The 14,991-nt window shown below is 38.2% G+C and overlaps 1 protein-coding gene across 9 annotated transcripts in view; it reads left to right on the top strand.

Moving 5' to 3' along the window:
- LOC311300859 (centrosomal protein of 95 kDa-like) overlaps nt 1-14,991 on the top strand; it is a 350,199-nt gene that overhangs the window by 78,870 nt on the left and 256,338 nt on the right. For all 9 annotated transcript variants that reach the window (XM_084425491.1, XM_084425492.1, XM_084425490.1 and 6 more), the window contains one exon: nt 4,158-4,276. In XM_084425491.1, coding sequence (XP_084281617.1) covers nt 4,158-4,276 — 119 coding nt within the window. The remainder of the gene's footprint in view (nt 1-4,157; nt 4,277-14,991) is intronic.

Here is a 14,991-nt window from a genome sequence, read left to right as displayed (position 1 = left end):
GATTTAAATCTTGTAAAACACTTTTTGTTTGGAAAGGCCATATGCGCAAAGGGCGTCAACAATTCAACACCATCATGCATATTTAGTGATTCACACCTGAGGAGAGACAATGGGGCCCGCATACTTAATGAGCCATTCATTCAGTTGTGTCACCTATAGCCACAAGAAAGAATGCAAGAGCAGTATATATATATATATATATATATATATATATATATATATATATATATAAAATATATTCTACCAAATTGGTTCACAGTTGGAAGCATCTCAAATTGTTTTTTTTTTTTTGTTTGTTTTTTTTACAAATTGTGCTTGCAATATAATATAATATAATATTATCCAAGGAAAACATGTCTAGTAATTGTGCAGTTAATTCTCATACTGTATTTTCAGTTTTGGAATATTTATCCTCTCCCCAAATTTGTCAATAATAAAACACAATAAAAATTATTTAAAGAAAAGCCTTATATTTACCTTTTAATAGTTTGTTTACATCTATCTTGTAAATATATTTTTTTTATTAAAAAGGTTACAATTACAACAACAATTCAAGTGTAATCTGTCTTTGTAAAAACTAAGTAGGCTATACATTTTATCATACATATTTCAAAGTTAAGGATTCATTACTTTGAATATAGCCTACATTGACAAAACATACTATATTTAACATATTAGCAAAAATTGGCAAACAAAAGCTTATTTGAGGTGGCCGATATTTTACAGTAAAAATGTGTAATCTATCCAAAACTAGTCAACGAAATGTTGTTCATATGTCTGTAACATAGGGCTTTCATTTTTATTATAAGGAATATAAATGTTAATTTGCAGTTTAATACGTTGCTTATACAAATACATTTTGTTTCAACATATTTCAGTCGATTTTTACTCAGTATAGCAAAATAGTTTGCTAAAAGCAGATCATTCATTCACACACAGAAACGCAATTCAAATTTAAACCATCTTTTTGCGAGTTGTGGTAAACAGCGCATCTCTGCCGTTCATTCATTCACACACACAGAAACGCGATTTACTTGAGAATGAAAAAAACTTACTACAGTATTCCATCCGTTGCTCCTCAAAATACCAGCACTTCTGAGTTACATTTTCCATTATTATTATTCCTCACAGCGCTGCGAGACAGTGTAAACAAGTAAGCCTACAATGATCTGAACAAGCTTGATGTGTTTTCTCGAGCTGATATGGGGGCGTTCACAGGTTTGCGTGGATTGCCTCATTCATTTGCGTTTGAATAGCGCGCGCTCTCCGTGGGCGGGGCAGATTAAAACGTAATGAGCTGAGATGAGAACGACTGACATCTCTCTCTTTTCATAAAGATTACATAAACAGAGAATCATTTTTTTTAAATAAAAATTACTTCATTTAAAAGAAGAGAATTCAAGCTTCATGCCTGTGTGTCTGTATGCCTGTTTGACTGACTATTCGCTGAGTTATGGTTCATTTTCGGACGCGTTTCAGAATTGACTTCACTGACAGAGAGGAGGCAGAACTCGCATCATGTTTATTTTTCTTTATTTGGCGAAAAACACAACACTTTGTTTTTATTGTGAGTATACACAAAAATAATACACACTTAACAGGATCGATTGATGTATAACACAAGCATATAAGATAAAAAAAAAATTTGTTTGCACTCATAAGGAAAAAAACGAGCCTACCGCGCCGGCGCGATAGCCGACCCCAGGGGGTTAAAAGGAACTGAATGCCTTGAGTTCACCTTGCATTGAAGACTAGGTTGATCGCGATTTGCGAATAAAAGAGCTCTATCACCTCCTCCACTCACATTCGTTTCTATAGAGGTGGCAGGGATGCGTTCCTCAACAGTTCATGTTTAGATAATGCCAGATTGTTGACAATCATAACACGCTGGTCAAACATTCTAAAACCCTACAGAACCAATTGAGACACTTGAATTGAGCACTTTCATGGATTAAACATTATGTAAAACTTTAAAACTAAATGCAAAATAACATTAGGCTAACATTATTAAAGGGATGGTTCGGAGTAATCCATGACCTCGAGCCAAACAGAGCTGAGCTGGTCTAGGGATGCCGGCTGCACGCACCGAAGTAAGCGGTTTGTCCTCCAAGCTGGATGCCAGTCTCACTCGCATAGGGACCACCTGAATGACTTCATGAGCAACGTTCATGACGACCGTGAATTCTGCCGTGGCGTCCATGGTAGCTGAAGACTCTGGCGTAGCAGCCATGACGTGACGAGACTCTGGCGCCTCCATGGCACCCACTGTAAAAGCTGAATCGCTTTGTTTTAATGCAATGTCCAATTAGGATCATGCATTGTTTTTAATAACGAAACTCCACATGAATAGACAGGAACATCTGACCCAAAACATGAACACGATCCACCACAAAACAACGACTAGCAAAGCACAAGAGAAACACAAGGGCTATATATAGACAGGGCCAAACAGGCTTAACAATAATGAATGTTTAACTGTCCCCAGACTTCATGTAGGCCTGTGTTGAAAATGTTTAGCCAATTTACGGAGAAAAAAGATATCAACTCACAAGCATGTTTTATTAATCATTCGCTTTACTTGAAACATGAGGACATTTTATTAGGGTAATTCACCCCTGTGTTTTAATTCCACTGTTGTAGTTAAATTGTGGCTACCTTTTAGCCTACTTAATTTGTTTCCTCGTTTTTCAAATCATAAGAATGAATGAATAGGTTACAATGTTCTCACGTTTTAACTAATAGGCTACAAAGGAACGATTAATAAAAAGTGATCAACAGTTTCCTAATTCATTTACAAAGGAACGATTTAATAAAAAGTTATCAATTTCTTAATTCATGGACACTATGAACGGGAATACATTTTTCATTGTGCATGTGTGACCTGTTGAAATACATCAGTGAATTATTAAATGTGGTTTCAAATGTTTTATTTTTAAATAATTTGGTCACAAAATTAACAAAGTAAATAAATCAGCATGTTAGAAAAATAGCCTATATCACTGTTTCTATTCAGACCCACCTAAAAATCCACCTTTTCTGCCGTTTAATTTATGGCACAATGCACACCTCATGTAATAATCTAAAATAGGCTAGTGAAATGTAAGCACACTTCATGCACTGCCGTCACTGTAATATTTCACTGTAACAGTAGTCCAATTGCTGAAACATTAAGCACTTATGATAAATAATTAGCCAAGAAAGATCAAATGTTATAATGCTATAGTGACCCTGAATATAAGATGACCCCCCACTTTTTAAGATGTACCTTTTGGAAAAAGGCTTTTTGAAGACCAAATCTTGTCTTTTAAAGAAAATACTTTATTTGAAAATACTTTATAATATTTAAATATATTTATATAAAAAAAAAATATATATATATATATTTAAAGTAAATATTGGTAAAATGAACCAACAACAATCACATTCAGAAATAAACACTTTATGGCATAGATACCATAAAAATAACCCGAAGTTCTCATTACCAGTAGATTTCACTATGACTGATTTACCTTTTTATGTACATTAACAGATGTTGACATGTCAAAAAACACAGGTGTTTGATCAGCATTACGTGATTATCTGATCTATGGAGGGATGTGAATGTTTTTTCCTTAAGCGCTAATCATCTATTATGCTGCATCAAAGTGGCCGCTTCGAGGATGTTGACAGGCTAGTGTGTCAGTAAGTAACCGAAATAAGAAATGATGGGCCTGTGGTGGATAAGTTCAGCTCTTTGGCGATATCCAGTGCCTTCAGTTGAATGACGGCTCTGGTTTTGGGCAGCCCCTCATTTATTTTTTTCGGCTACGTAATGACACGCTTGCCTGTCAGTTTCTTTGAAAGCGGCCACTTTTACAGCGATAAGCTTTTCTTTGACTGTTAGCATTTTTAAGATATTTTTAAGCATTACACTGACACACTTTATTTCTTGGCTGTTTAATGAGAGTTTTTGGATGACTTTGCTGCGTTTCTCAGTCCTGGACGGAACCCTTGTTTTAATCGTATTTGTGTGACTGTGACGTGTGACTGGGTTGTTTTTAATACCACAGCGGCGGTAATAGGCATTTTGGTTGACTACCTTCTGTACATGAACTCATAGCTACACCATCAGTAAACTGAGAGCCAAGTCAGAATTTTTTTTCTCTTTCTGTCTCCAGATCTGCACTCCAGTCCAGCGAACGTTCCCTCTGTTCCTGGAATGGGGATGAATTCAAGTCAACCACAGAGCTCATCAAACTGAGGGATTCTGGCTGCAGGTTCATGGCCAAACAAGAAGGTGCCTATCAGTATTAATCATTGCATTCCAGTAACCGAGTTTTCATTCATTACAAATTATACACGATGCTGTCATGTTTTTGTCTCAGTGGAACACAATATGTGAATTACAATGAATAACAATATAGGGGAGGGTTCTTCAACTCTAATCCTGTAGGGCCAGAGTTTGCCTCTAACCCTAACACACTGAAACAAGCTAAGGTCAGGACTTAATTTTCAGTGGCCTGATCAGGCCAGTACTGGGCATCACAAAAATGTATCATTTGCAGATGTTTTTAACTTAAGTCTTGCCAATTTAAACATTTAATCAATTTTAAAACATTCAAGCGCGAGAACATGTGAAAGAGAACTTCATTCGGTACTTGTGTGTTCTCTGAGGGATAGTTTTGTGTGCTCATACCCAAAGCGCTTCTCAGACAGTGAGCAAGTACCTTTTACGTGGCTTATTGTGCTTAAATGATCAAATACACACAAAAGGAGATACGGAGTCTGGGGAGTGAATTTCGAGTGGGGATAGTATTCCAGTTCAAACTGGTTAGATTTTTGTTTTTAAGCAAATAAAAAGGATTTCTATCATTCAATTACTCAATAGCCTAGAAAAGCGAAAAAATAATAATAATATAGCTGCAAGCAGCGATATGGGGCCAAGCCCCGAAGGCATCGCAAGCACAGCAAATACATCAAGCAAAAAGTACAGCAAGTACTGTAAGCACAGCAGCTAAGTAAGCACAACAGCACAGCAAGCATTTAAGCACATATAAGACACAAACACAGTGAGAGTCGACTTCAGAAAGTTATTTCTTGGGAACTGTAGCAAATGTCAAAAATCTGTTCAGTAATTTCTGTGTGGCTCGGTCCAAAGATCATCTGAGCCAATTTCTGTAAGAATTGGGCAAAATTTGAATAAGTAGTGAAAAAACTGAATACTGTACTTTTCAAAATGGCCACTATTGTAATGGGCAGAGTCTTGATGTAAGATGTTGAATGTGATCAGCATGAAGAGAGGAATCAGGTGTACTAAGTTTCATTTTTCTAGATCAAATGGTTTAAAAGTTATAACCATTAGAAAAGTACATTTTTTAACTGGTGGTGGCGCTATAGAGTTGGTCCTAGAGACCCATAAACCATTTGACCCATGGTCAAATTACTTTTAATTTGCATCACTACAAGTTTGCCAAATTTCATCATTTACTCATATTCCATTGATAGGGCTGCCATAGACACCCCATATGGAAGAATAATAATAATATTGATGATGATGAAGAAAACTAACAATTACAATAGGGGCTCAAACCCCTGAAGCGGCAGCAACGGCAGTGCAGAGCCAGAAGAACAGAAACAGCAGAAATTGAAAGACAACATTACAGACAATTTTATAAAGTTCACCCTGACGGGATTCGAACCCGTGTGCAACTATAATTCGAACTGGGTCTAGTACCTGCAGTTTATCTCTTTGTGCCACTGAGCAGACGTCTGTTCATAGAGATGCACTGCATGTTATTTCAAAAGTTCAGATTACATCATTCTCAAATTTTTTACAATGAAACAATTAGCATGCTAAGCTAACTAGCATAAAGAGACAAACACAGGCAAGGTCAACTTCAGAGACAAATTTCTCAGGAACGGTAGTGAATATCAAATCCGTTCAGTAATTTCTGTGCGGCTCAGTCCAAAGATTATCTGAGCCAATTTTGGACAAAATTGGGCAACATTTATAGGAGTAGCAAAAAAACTGTTTTTCATTTGCTTCAATATGGCAGACAGTCACATGTTTGGAAAGTGACAAATGAGATATCATTGGAATTGGCATAAACCAAGGAACATAATGACATAAATAAATAAAATTGTTGAACTTTGTTTTCAAAAGTTATAAGTGTTTTTGCGAAAAAAACGTATATTTCTAACACTAGGTGGTGCTGTTGAATCTTCTCATGAACCTTCAGGACACAATGTCAATCATGCATACCTAATTTTGTGAAGATATGTCAAATAGTTTAAAAGATATTGCAATTTATAACAAGACACGTGGTACATCCAACCCTGTCATTCAGCATGACACAAGGAATCCATGGATACCACATTTATCATTTTCTGACAAACTGTTCAAAAGTTATTGGCTTTCTGCGCAAACTTCAAAAACGCAAACCCGTGAGAACGCTGATGGCGTGCACATGTGTATTACGAGTTCAGTCTATAGATATGCGCGTTTGAATATACAGTGGGTACGGAAAGTATTCAGACCCCCTTTAATTTTTCACTCTTTGTTATATTGCAGCCATTTGCTAAAATCATTTAAGTTCATTTTTTTTTCATCATTATTGTACACACACCACCCCATATTGACAGAAAAACACAGAATTGTTGACATTTTTGCACATTTATTAAAAAAGAAAAACTGAAATATCACATGGTCCTAAGTATTCAGACCCTTTGCTGTGACACTCATATATTTAACTCAGGTGCTGTCCATTTCTTCTGATCATCCTTGAGATGGTTCTACACCTTCATTTGAGTCCAGCTGTGTTTGATTATACTGATTGGACTTGATTAGGAAAGCCACACACCTGTCTATATAAGACCTTACAGCTCACAGTGCATGTCAGAGCAAATGAGAATCATGAGGTCAAAGGAACTGCCTGAAGAGCTCAGAGACAGAATTGTGGCAAGGCACAGATCTGGCCAAGGTTACAAAAAAAATTTCTGCTGCACTTAAGGTTCCTAAGAGCACAGTGGCCTCCATAATCCTTAAATGGAAGACGTTTGGGACGACCAGAACCCTTCCTAGAGCTGGCCGTCCGGCCAAACTGAGCTATCGGGGAAGAAGAGCCTTGGTGAGAGAGGTAAAGAAGAACCCAAAGATTACTGTGGCTGAGCTCCAGAGATGCAGTCGGGAGATGGGAGAAAGTTGTAGTAAGTCAACCATCACTGCAGCCATCCACCAGTCGGGGCTTTATGGCAGAGTGGCCCGACGGAAGCCTCTCCTCAGTGCAAGACACATGAAAGCACACCTGAAGGACTCCAAGATGGTGATAAATAAGATTCTCTGGTCTGATGAGACCAAGATAGAACTTTTTGGCCTTAATTCTAGCCACTGCTGGTTTTATGATGTAACGACCCTAGTGGACCCTAGCCAACCAGGCACTATGATGTAACGACCCTAACCTGTCCAATACAGTCTCAACAGTGAAGCATGGTGGTGGCAGCATCATGCTGTGGGGGTGTTTTTCAGCTGCAGGGACAGGACGACTGGTTGCAATCAAGGGAAAGATGAATGCGGCCAAGTACAGGGATATCCTGGACGAAAACCTTCTCCAGAGTGCTCTGGACCTCAGACTGGGCCGAAGGTTCACCTTCCAACAAGACAATGACCCTAAGCACACAGCTAAAATAACGAAGGAGTGGCTTCACAACAACTCCGTGACTGTTCTTGAATGGCCCAGCCAGAGCCCTGACTGAAACCCAATTGTGCATCTCTGGAGATACCTGAAAATGGCTGTCCACCAACGTTTACCATCCAACCTAATAGAACTGGAGAGGGTCTGCAAGGAGGAATGGCAGAGGATACCCAAATCCAGGTGTGAAAAACTTGTTGCATCTTTCCCAAAAAGACTCATGGACTGTATTAGATCAAAAGGGTGCGTCTACTAAAGACTGAGCAAGGGGTCTGAATACTTAGGACCATGTGATATTTCAGTTTTTCTTTTTTAATAAATGTGCAAAAATGACTTGTGTTTTTCTGTCAATATGGGGTGCTGTGTGTACAATAATGATGAAAAAAAAAGAACTTAAATGATTTTAGCAAATGGCTGCAATATAACAAAGAGTGAAAAATGTAAGGGGGTCTGAATACTTTCCATATTATGTGCGCAGGTGTGTAGTCCTTCCCTACAAACCAACCCTCAACAAACTACTTGTCTGGCCTTAAAATGTATAATACAGAATTTCTATTGCTTCCGTGTAGCCACGCGAACTGGAATCATCCCGACAATGCTTTATCTGTACAGAGGTAAAGAGAAGGGAAGGAGGCCTTCACAGGGGAGAGACTAGTTGACACTTCAGGACTGTGTTGTCATTGCGTCCAGGCGCAGGTCCTTCATCAGATTTGGATACGCCCTGGAGACGGCAGGCTGCGGTAAACCTCGGGATGAACAGAGAGACTAATATTAGCGTAGACTCCATTCTTCTTATGATGTAACGAGTGCATCAGGATTTATGGGAAGTGTTCCCGGTTTCGGCTGACCTAATCTATGCAGCCTAACATTGAATTATAGAAGTCTACAATGTGTTATGTGTATGCTAGGACAAAGAGATGTGTTTTTAGTCTAGCTTTGAACTGACAGAGTGTGTCTGCTTCCCGGACAATGTTAGGAAGACTGTTCCAAAGTTTTGGTGCTAAATAGGAAAAGGATCTACCGCCAGCAGTCGATTTTGATATTCTAGGTATTATCAACGGGCCGGAATTTTGAGATTGCAATAGACGTGAAGGACTACAGTGCGTTAAGAGCTCACTCATGTACTGCGGCGCTAAACCATTTAGTGCTTTGTAAGCAATCAGCAATATTTAAAAATTGATACGATGTTTAATAGGGAGCCAATGCAGTGTTGACAGAACTGGGCTAATATGGTCATACATCCTGGTTCTGGTAAGAACTCGAGCTGCTGCGTTTTGGACCAGTTATAGTTTGTTTATTAAGCGTGCAGGGCAACCACCCATAATATTATTACAATAATCTAGCCTTGATGTCATGAACTAATTGTTCCGCATTTATCAATGAGAGCATATGACGTATTTTAGATATATTTTTAAGATGAAAAAATGCGGTTTTACAGATACTAGACACGTGACTTTCAAATGAAAGATTGGTATCAAAGAGCAGACCCAGGTTCCTAACTGACGATGAAGACTTGACAGAGCAGCCATCAAGTGTTAGACAGTATTCTAGGTTATTACGTGAGGAAGTTTTATGTACAGTAATTAGAATCTCTGTTTTTTCAGAATTTAGTAGGAAGTTGCTAGTCATCCAATTTTTTTATATCATGTGAATGGAATCTGTTAGTGTTTGGTGTGCTTTCCTGGTCACATCGCGGCACTCTACACACTAGAGCACACTAGAGCAACAAAAAGGATAAATCTATTCATTGTTATTGTCATGTTTGTGGTCTCTCACATTTAAAAAAAATATAATATATATATTTTTTTTTATCTTTTAGTGTGGCCCCAGCTTCAGATGATATTCTCAGATACTGCGATTTCATTGCAATCCTTCTCACAATGTCACTGAATTCACCATTAACTATTCACCTGAACAGTTTATGATGTTGCATATGGTATCATTGTAATCCTTGACCATCAAAACATAGGGGTAGACATCACATTTTCCGTGTTATCATGTTTGGTTTAGGAGATATAATACAAAATACATAATTCAGTTATGGCGGAAAGCAAAATGGCCGCATAGCCACCACGAGGCGTTTTTGCGAATGCTTCATTTCTGAAAATGTTCAGGGCCGCAAACTGTACATGTGTACCAAGTTCATGCTTTTATGAAAAAGCAGTGGTGGAAAGAGTACTAAAAAAATTTACTTAAGTAAAAGTATTGCTACTTTAGTAATAATTTACTTGAGTACAAGTAGAAGTACTGAAAAATAATGACTCAAGTAAGAGTAAATAAGTAGTTTGCTTAAAAACTACTCAAGTAACTACGTTACAAAGTACTTTAGTATTATTTTTCTCTTTTTACCCAAAATGGGGAGATGATAGCGATATGGAGCACTAAACACTCTCATGTCATCTCTTTCATTCATACTGGAAGCCCAGTACTGATTCATACCTTGCGCAGAAAGTCCACAAGTGAGATTCATACAAGTATTAAACTTATGACGTTTCTGGAAATGCCTTATATGGATATAGTAACATGCAAATAGAGACGTTTTGACTGTTAAAACATGAAGACAAACACATGATAGCCATAAAATATCTGTGTTCATCAAGCTATCTCGGGTATTTTCATAAGAATGATGTATGTCTTTAAAGGGATAGTTCACCCAAAAAGGAAAATTAGCCCATGATTTACTCACCCTGAAGCCATCCTAGGCGTATATGACATTCTTCTTTCAGACGAATACAATCAGAGTTATATAAAAAAATTCCTGGCTCTTCCAAGCTTTATAATGGCAGTGAATGGCTGGAGAAAATTAAGCCCAAAAAACTGCATCCATCCATGATAAAAGTGCTCCACTTTTACTCCAAAGGCCTTCTGAAGTGAAGCCATGCGTTTGTGTAAGGAAAATAGCCATATTTAAAACTTTATAAACTGTAACTGTAACTGTAATCACTAGCTTCCGAAAGATGGCCTACACATTGATTCGATTTACAGTGGAAGACTAATCCCTGACCTGACGCACAACGTAATAACGAATGCGTAAGCTCTGACCCTGGTTGTGAATTAGCAATTTTGAAAGGATTTCTAAATAATAGAAGAGGAGCTTCAGTTTGTTTACCCAGTCCTGTTTGTTTAAAGGTGAACTAAGTAACTTTTTTTACCTTAACTGAACAGCTTCGGAGTCATTGGAATGGTTATATTACTTATTTCGGGTTGAATGGTGGTCGTTTCGCACCCCTCTGGTGCCCCTGAGCGGAAAATACGCACTTGCAACTTTGGGGCGGCGGGCCGCCGGCCGCTGCGTCAGGAAGTCTCGCGTGATATCAGGTCTCGCGATGTAAACAATTGCTTTACGGCCAAAAGAAATCTGCTAAAATGCTGTCATTATTGCGCTCCCTCACGCTGTTCGAACCCGAATGAAGAAGACGTTTTAAAGAATATCCCATCTGCTTTGATGTCGTTGATCTGCTAGCCTCTGGTGTCTGAGAATAGCCAACGAGTTTTTACAACAGTGTTGTCAAATATCTATTCCGAAGCTGTGCGGGGAGCTCTAGAGAGAAACCTGCGAGCAAAAAGCGAGAATACAGCGAAGAAATCCCGAAGTTACTGAATGCAGCTTTAAACCGCTAAGCTTACGATACTCCTACATCCTACGTCATACATGCGTCACTGGTTACTCTTGTGGCGCAAGTCAATTTGTGTAGTATGCCTACGGTCGTCTGGCGGAAGCTTGTTATTTAAGATTAAAAATGTATAAATATGGGTATTTTTCTTACAAAAAATATCTTTCGCTCCCGAAGGCCTTTACTAACCCACTGGAGCCGTGTGGAGTAGTTTGTTTTTTTTTTTTTTATGAATGGATGCACTTTTTTGGGTTTTACTTTTTTTTTTTTTTCAGCCATTCACTCCCATTATAAAGCTTAGAAGAGCCAGGACATTTTTTAAAGTGCCCCTATCATGCTATTTTAAAGTTTTCTAATGTTGTTTTGGAGACTCCTACGGCAGCTTTACATGCATCAGAGGTAAAAAAAAACTGTTTCATTGTCTCATAAAATACATTTGCACATCACCACATTTTCAATTATTCTCAAACGACTCGTCAGATGAATCAATCTCTCTAAATCCCTCCTTTCCGTGAGCTACTCTGCTCTGATTTGCCAGGCAGCTCAGTCTGTTGTGATTGGTTTACCGCGTACAGCACGCGCCTCGAAAACCAAAACGTCCATTGCCATGACAACGTCATCTCTGCTTGTCCTGAGGCTTCCTACACCGTAAACTAAACACAGTACCGAACAATGGCGTTGATTTTTTCCAAATCAATGCGAGCGCGAGTCCGATGATGAAACACTGGAATAACTAGTTATTCAACCCGAACCTCCATCGCAAGGATGACTCGAGCAGGATGTTTCTCAGTGATTCACTAAGTTACTCAGTTTGAAGTACATTATGAGATGTTGCAACTGTAATTCCTCTCCATCAGCATTAGCAAGTGCAGGTCCATCAACAAACCGATTATTTTACTTATAGGCCTACTTAATTATTTACTGAGTATTTTTCTAATGTATTGCGGTGAACATGTGGAAACTATAAATAACAGTGCATACATTCGGCGAGCTCTAGCGTGAATGACTGATGTAACATAAACGTTGGTAAAACAAATCTTGCTCCATGCTTAATCTTTCCTCAAAGTAGTGAGATCGACAGACAGTCTTCATTAATAGACACAGTTTTAGGTAATAGTGGCCCACAAACTGATTAGCAGAAGTATTTAAAGGGGTCATATAATGCCATTTTTGTACAAGTTAATATGATTCTTTAGGGTCTAAATGAAAAGTTTGTAATATACTTGAATTAAAAATTCTCATTAGTATTGTAAGAAAACACTCATTTTACCTGGTCAAAAACAGCTCTGTTTTCAGCACGCCATTTAAGTGCATGTGTCTTTAATGATAATGAGCTTTGCTCACCCCGCCCGTCTGTTCGGTGGGGTGTTTTGACACAATACACGTGGAGTGTTGCCTTGACAACAGTTGAGGGTATATTTTGGAGAAAGAATGGCAGCGGGAGTCTCTGAGGACACATCTGTGCAACCGTATCAATTTGAACTGGAGTCGGACCCTGAACAAGATGACGGCCCCGAAGAAGTTCGACAATTAAGGCTCGAACAGGACGTTTCTGAATGGTTGGTTAACGTAATGTCACTTTGATCGATCTTTGTATGTACTGGCAGGGTAGAGTAGTGAGATACGAACGCTATGTGTTTACTGATGTATACGTTAGTTCATTGACAAATTGATGTTACAGCTAATGGTCATGAAAAACTTTTTTTCGGTAAATGTAGTCCGTGATGCGTAACGTTATCTATGCAGTGTTAGGTACAACTGTCCGGACTGAAGCACTAAAATTTTACTGATCTGTTTAAAAAATAACCAGTCTGTGAGACTATGACAGTCATTAGGCACATAAACAACACATACTCAGACAGGAGCTAATACCTTTTTCAATGTTCTTGTTTATAAAGCAGTCTGGTGAGAAATGATTCGCGCAAACATGAAAGCATTGACGTTGATCGTGGGGAATATTCCCTTCGAAAACAAAACTCAGCCACTGCGTCTTCAGCGGTTCGGATTTAGGAGTATCAAAATGACTGCTGTGTTCGTTATTACACCCAAGAACAGAACACCACAATCGCTTAGACGCCATTCTGCTCCAGCGTATCAACAATGGCGGACTATGATGACCGCTTGCTCAGGGCGGGTCTGTGTTGAAACGCTCCTGTCAATTAACAATCGTGGGAGGGGCGTCCGACCGTGTGACGTCACACGGTCAGACGGCTCGATTTGAGACGGGAAAACATATAAGGAGATTAAAAAAAAACCACTGGATGGATTTTTATCATTATATGATGGTTGTGTACAGGCACTGCCAACACACATTTCAGTACAATCAACTTGTAAAAGTGCATGTACCACTATATGACCCCTTTAAGTAAGACAGTGATAACATGAGCTAGCCAGTTAGCAGGAGACCTACACAATATAAATCTCAAAACTAAGTATTTTGAACACCATCTTTAAAGAGCAAGTGGTTTGCGAATCCTGCATTGAATTCCGAGATTTGAGATAAAATAAAATAAAGGGAACACAGCAAAAGTTTAGGATTACTGCTGTGGTATCGTGGTAAAGATGAATTTTAACCACTGATTCTTCACATGCTCGTCCTTGGGCAGTGAAAAAATCTGGCTTTACCTTCACATTGTAGAGCATAGCTTCTCCTCAACATGATGCTATCCAGTATCCACAGGAATCAGCTGCCAGTTTGAGGTTCAAGTTTTCCCTGGTGTCTGCGCGTGCAATATGTTAATGTTTCGTCTTGATGTTTGACTCAGAGTCGACTCTTACATTTGAAAGACAACTTTATATACGGTGTACTTTCAGATTTAAAACTTTGCAGGATGTTTTCATTCAATTAGAGCTGTGTTACACACTACATGAAAGGTCATTTTCAAAAATCCATAATAGGGGCCCTTTAGTATAACTCCTATTGTATTCGTCTGAAAGAAGAATGTCATGTACACTTAGGAGGACTTGAGGGTGAGTAAATCATGGGCTAATTTTCGTTTTTGGGTGAACTAATCCTTTAATGCAATGCTAATCAGCATAGCCTGTATCATAGAATTTAATAAAATAATATATTCTCACTCTGTGTTAAGAAGCAACATGAAACCACAGAAGTAATTTCAAACACGACTGAGATGTATTGTGATTTTGGAGCAAAACATGATATTAAACTAATAAATTGTAGTGTTTGATGGTATGCTAAGCAAACATACTAGCTTTCCCTGTTGTCAAGAGCAATTGTTTTATTACTAATTTTGAAAAGTAAGTCCAGGTAAGATCATTTGAATGTTTTCATTTGAATAATTTCATAATTGAAAGCAAAGAAGGTTAGCCTAAGTGAAAGGTCCGATTAAAAAAAAAAGAGAGATGTACAACAGTATGAATAAAAAAAGTGCTAGTAAAGTGGGGTATGGTTACCATGTTAAATTAAATGGTCTTTTTTATTCATTCTACCGCAAATGTGCTGGGAGGGAGCCCACTATTGCTATAGTAACAAACTACACTTTTACATGCATCATCATGCAATCTTATTTCACCATTGTTGAGGTTTTTTCAGCTTTGTACAAAGTTTGCTTTGTACATTTAGTTTAACTGTATTGTTAAAGAGGGTGAGCTTTACCATTCAATTGAACTGTTCACATTTTTAAGACACTTAACTTTTTACATTGTTCTTGCTCTGTTCTTGCTCTGTCCATGCAATAACTACCCATGTT

Source organism: Rutilus rutilus, assembly GCF_951802725.1.
Source record: "Rutilus rutilus genome assembly, chromosome: 12".
NCBI classification, from domain to species: domain Eukaryota; kingdom Metazoa; phylum Chordata; class Actinopteri; order Cypriniformes; family Leuciscidae; genus Rutilus; species Rutilus rutilus.
The sequence above is the reverse complement of the archived record's forward strand: the minus strand, read 5'-3'. Positions and strand labels throughout refer to the sequence as shown.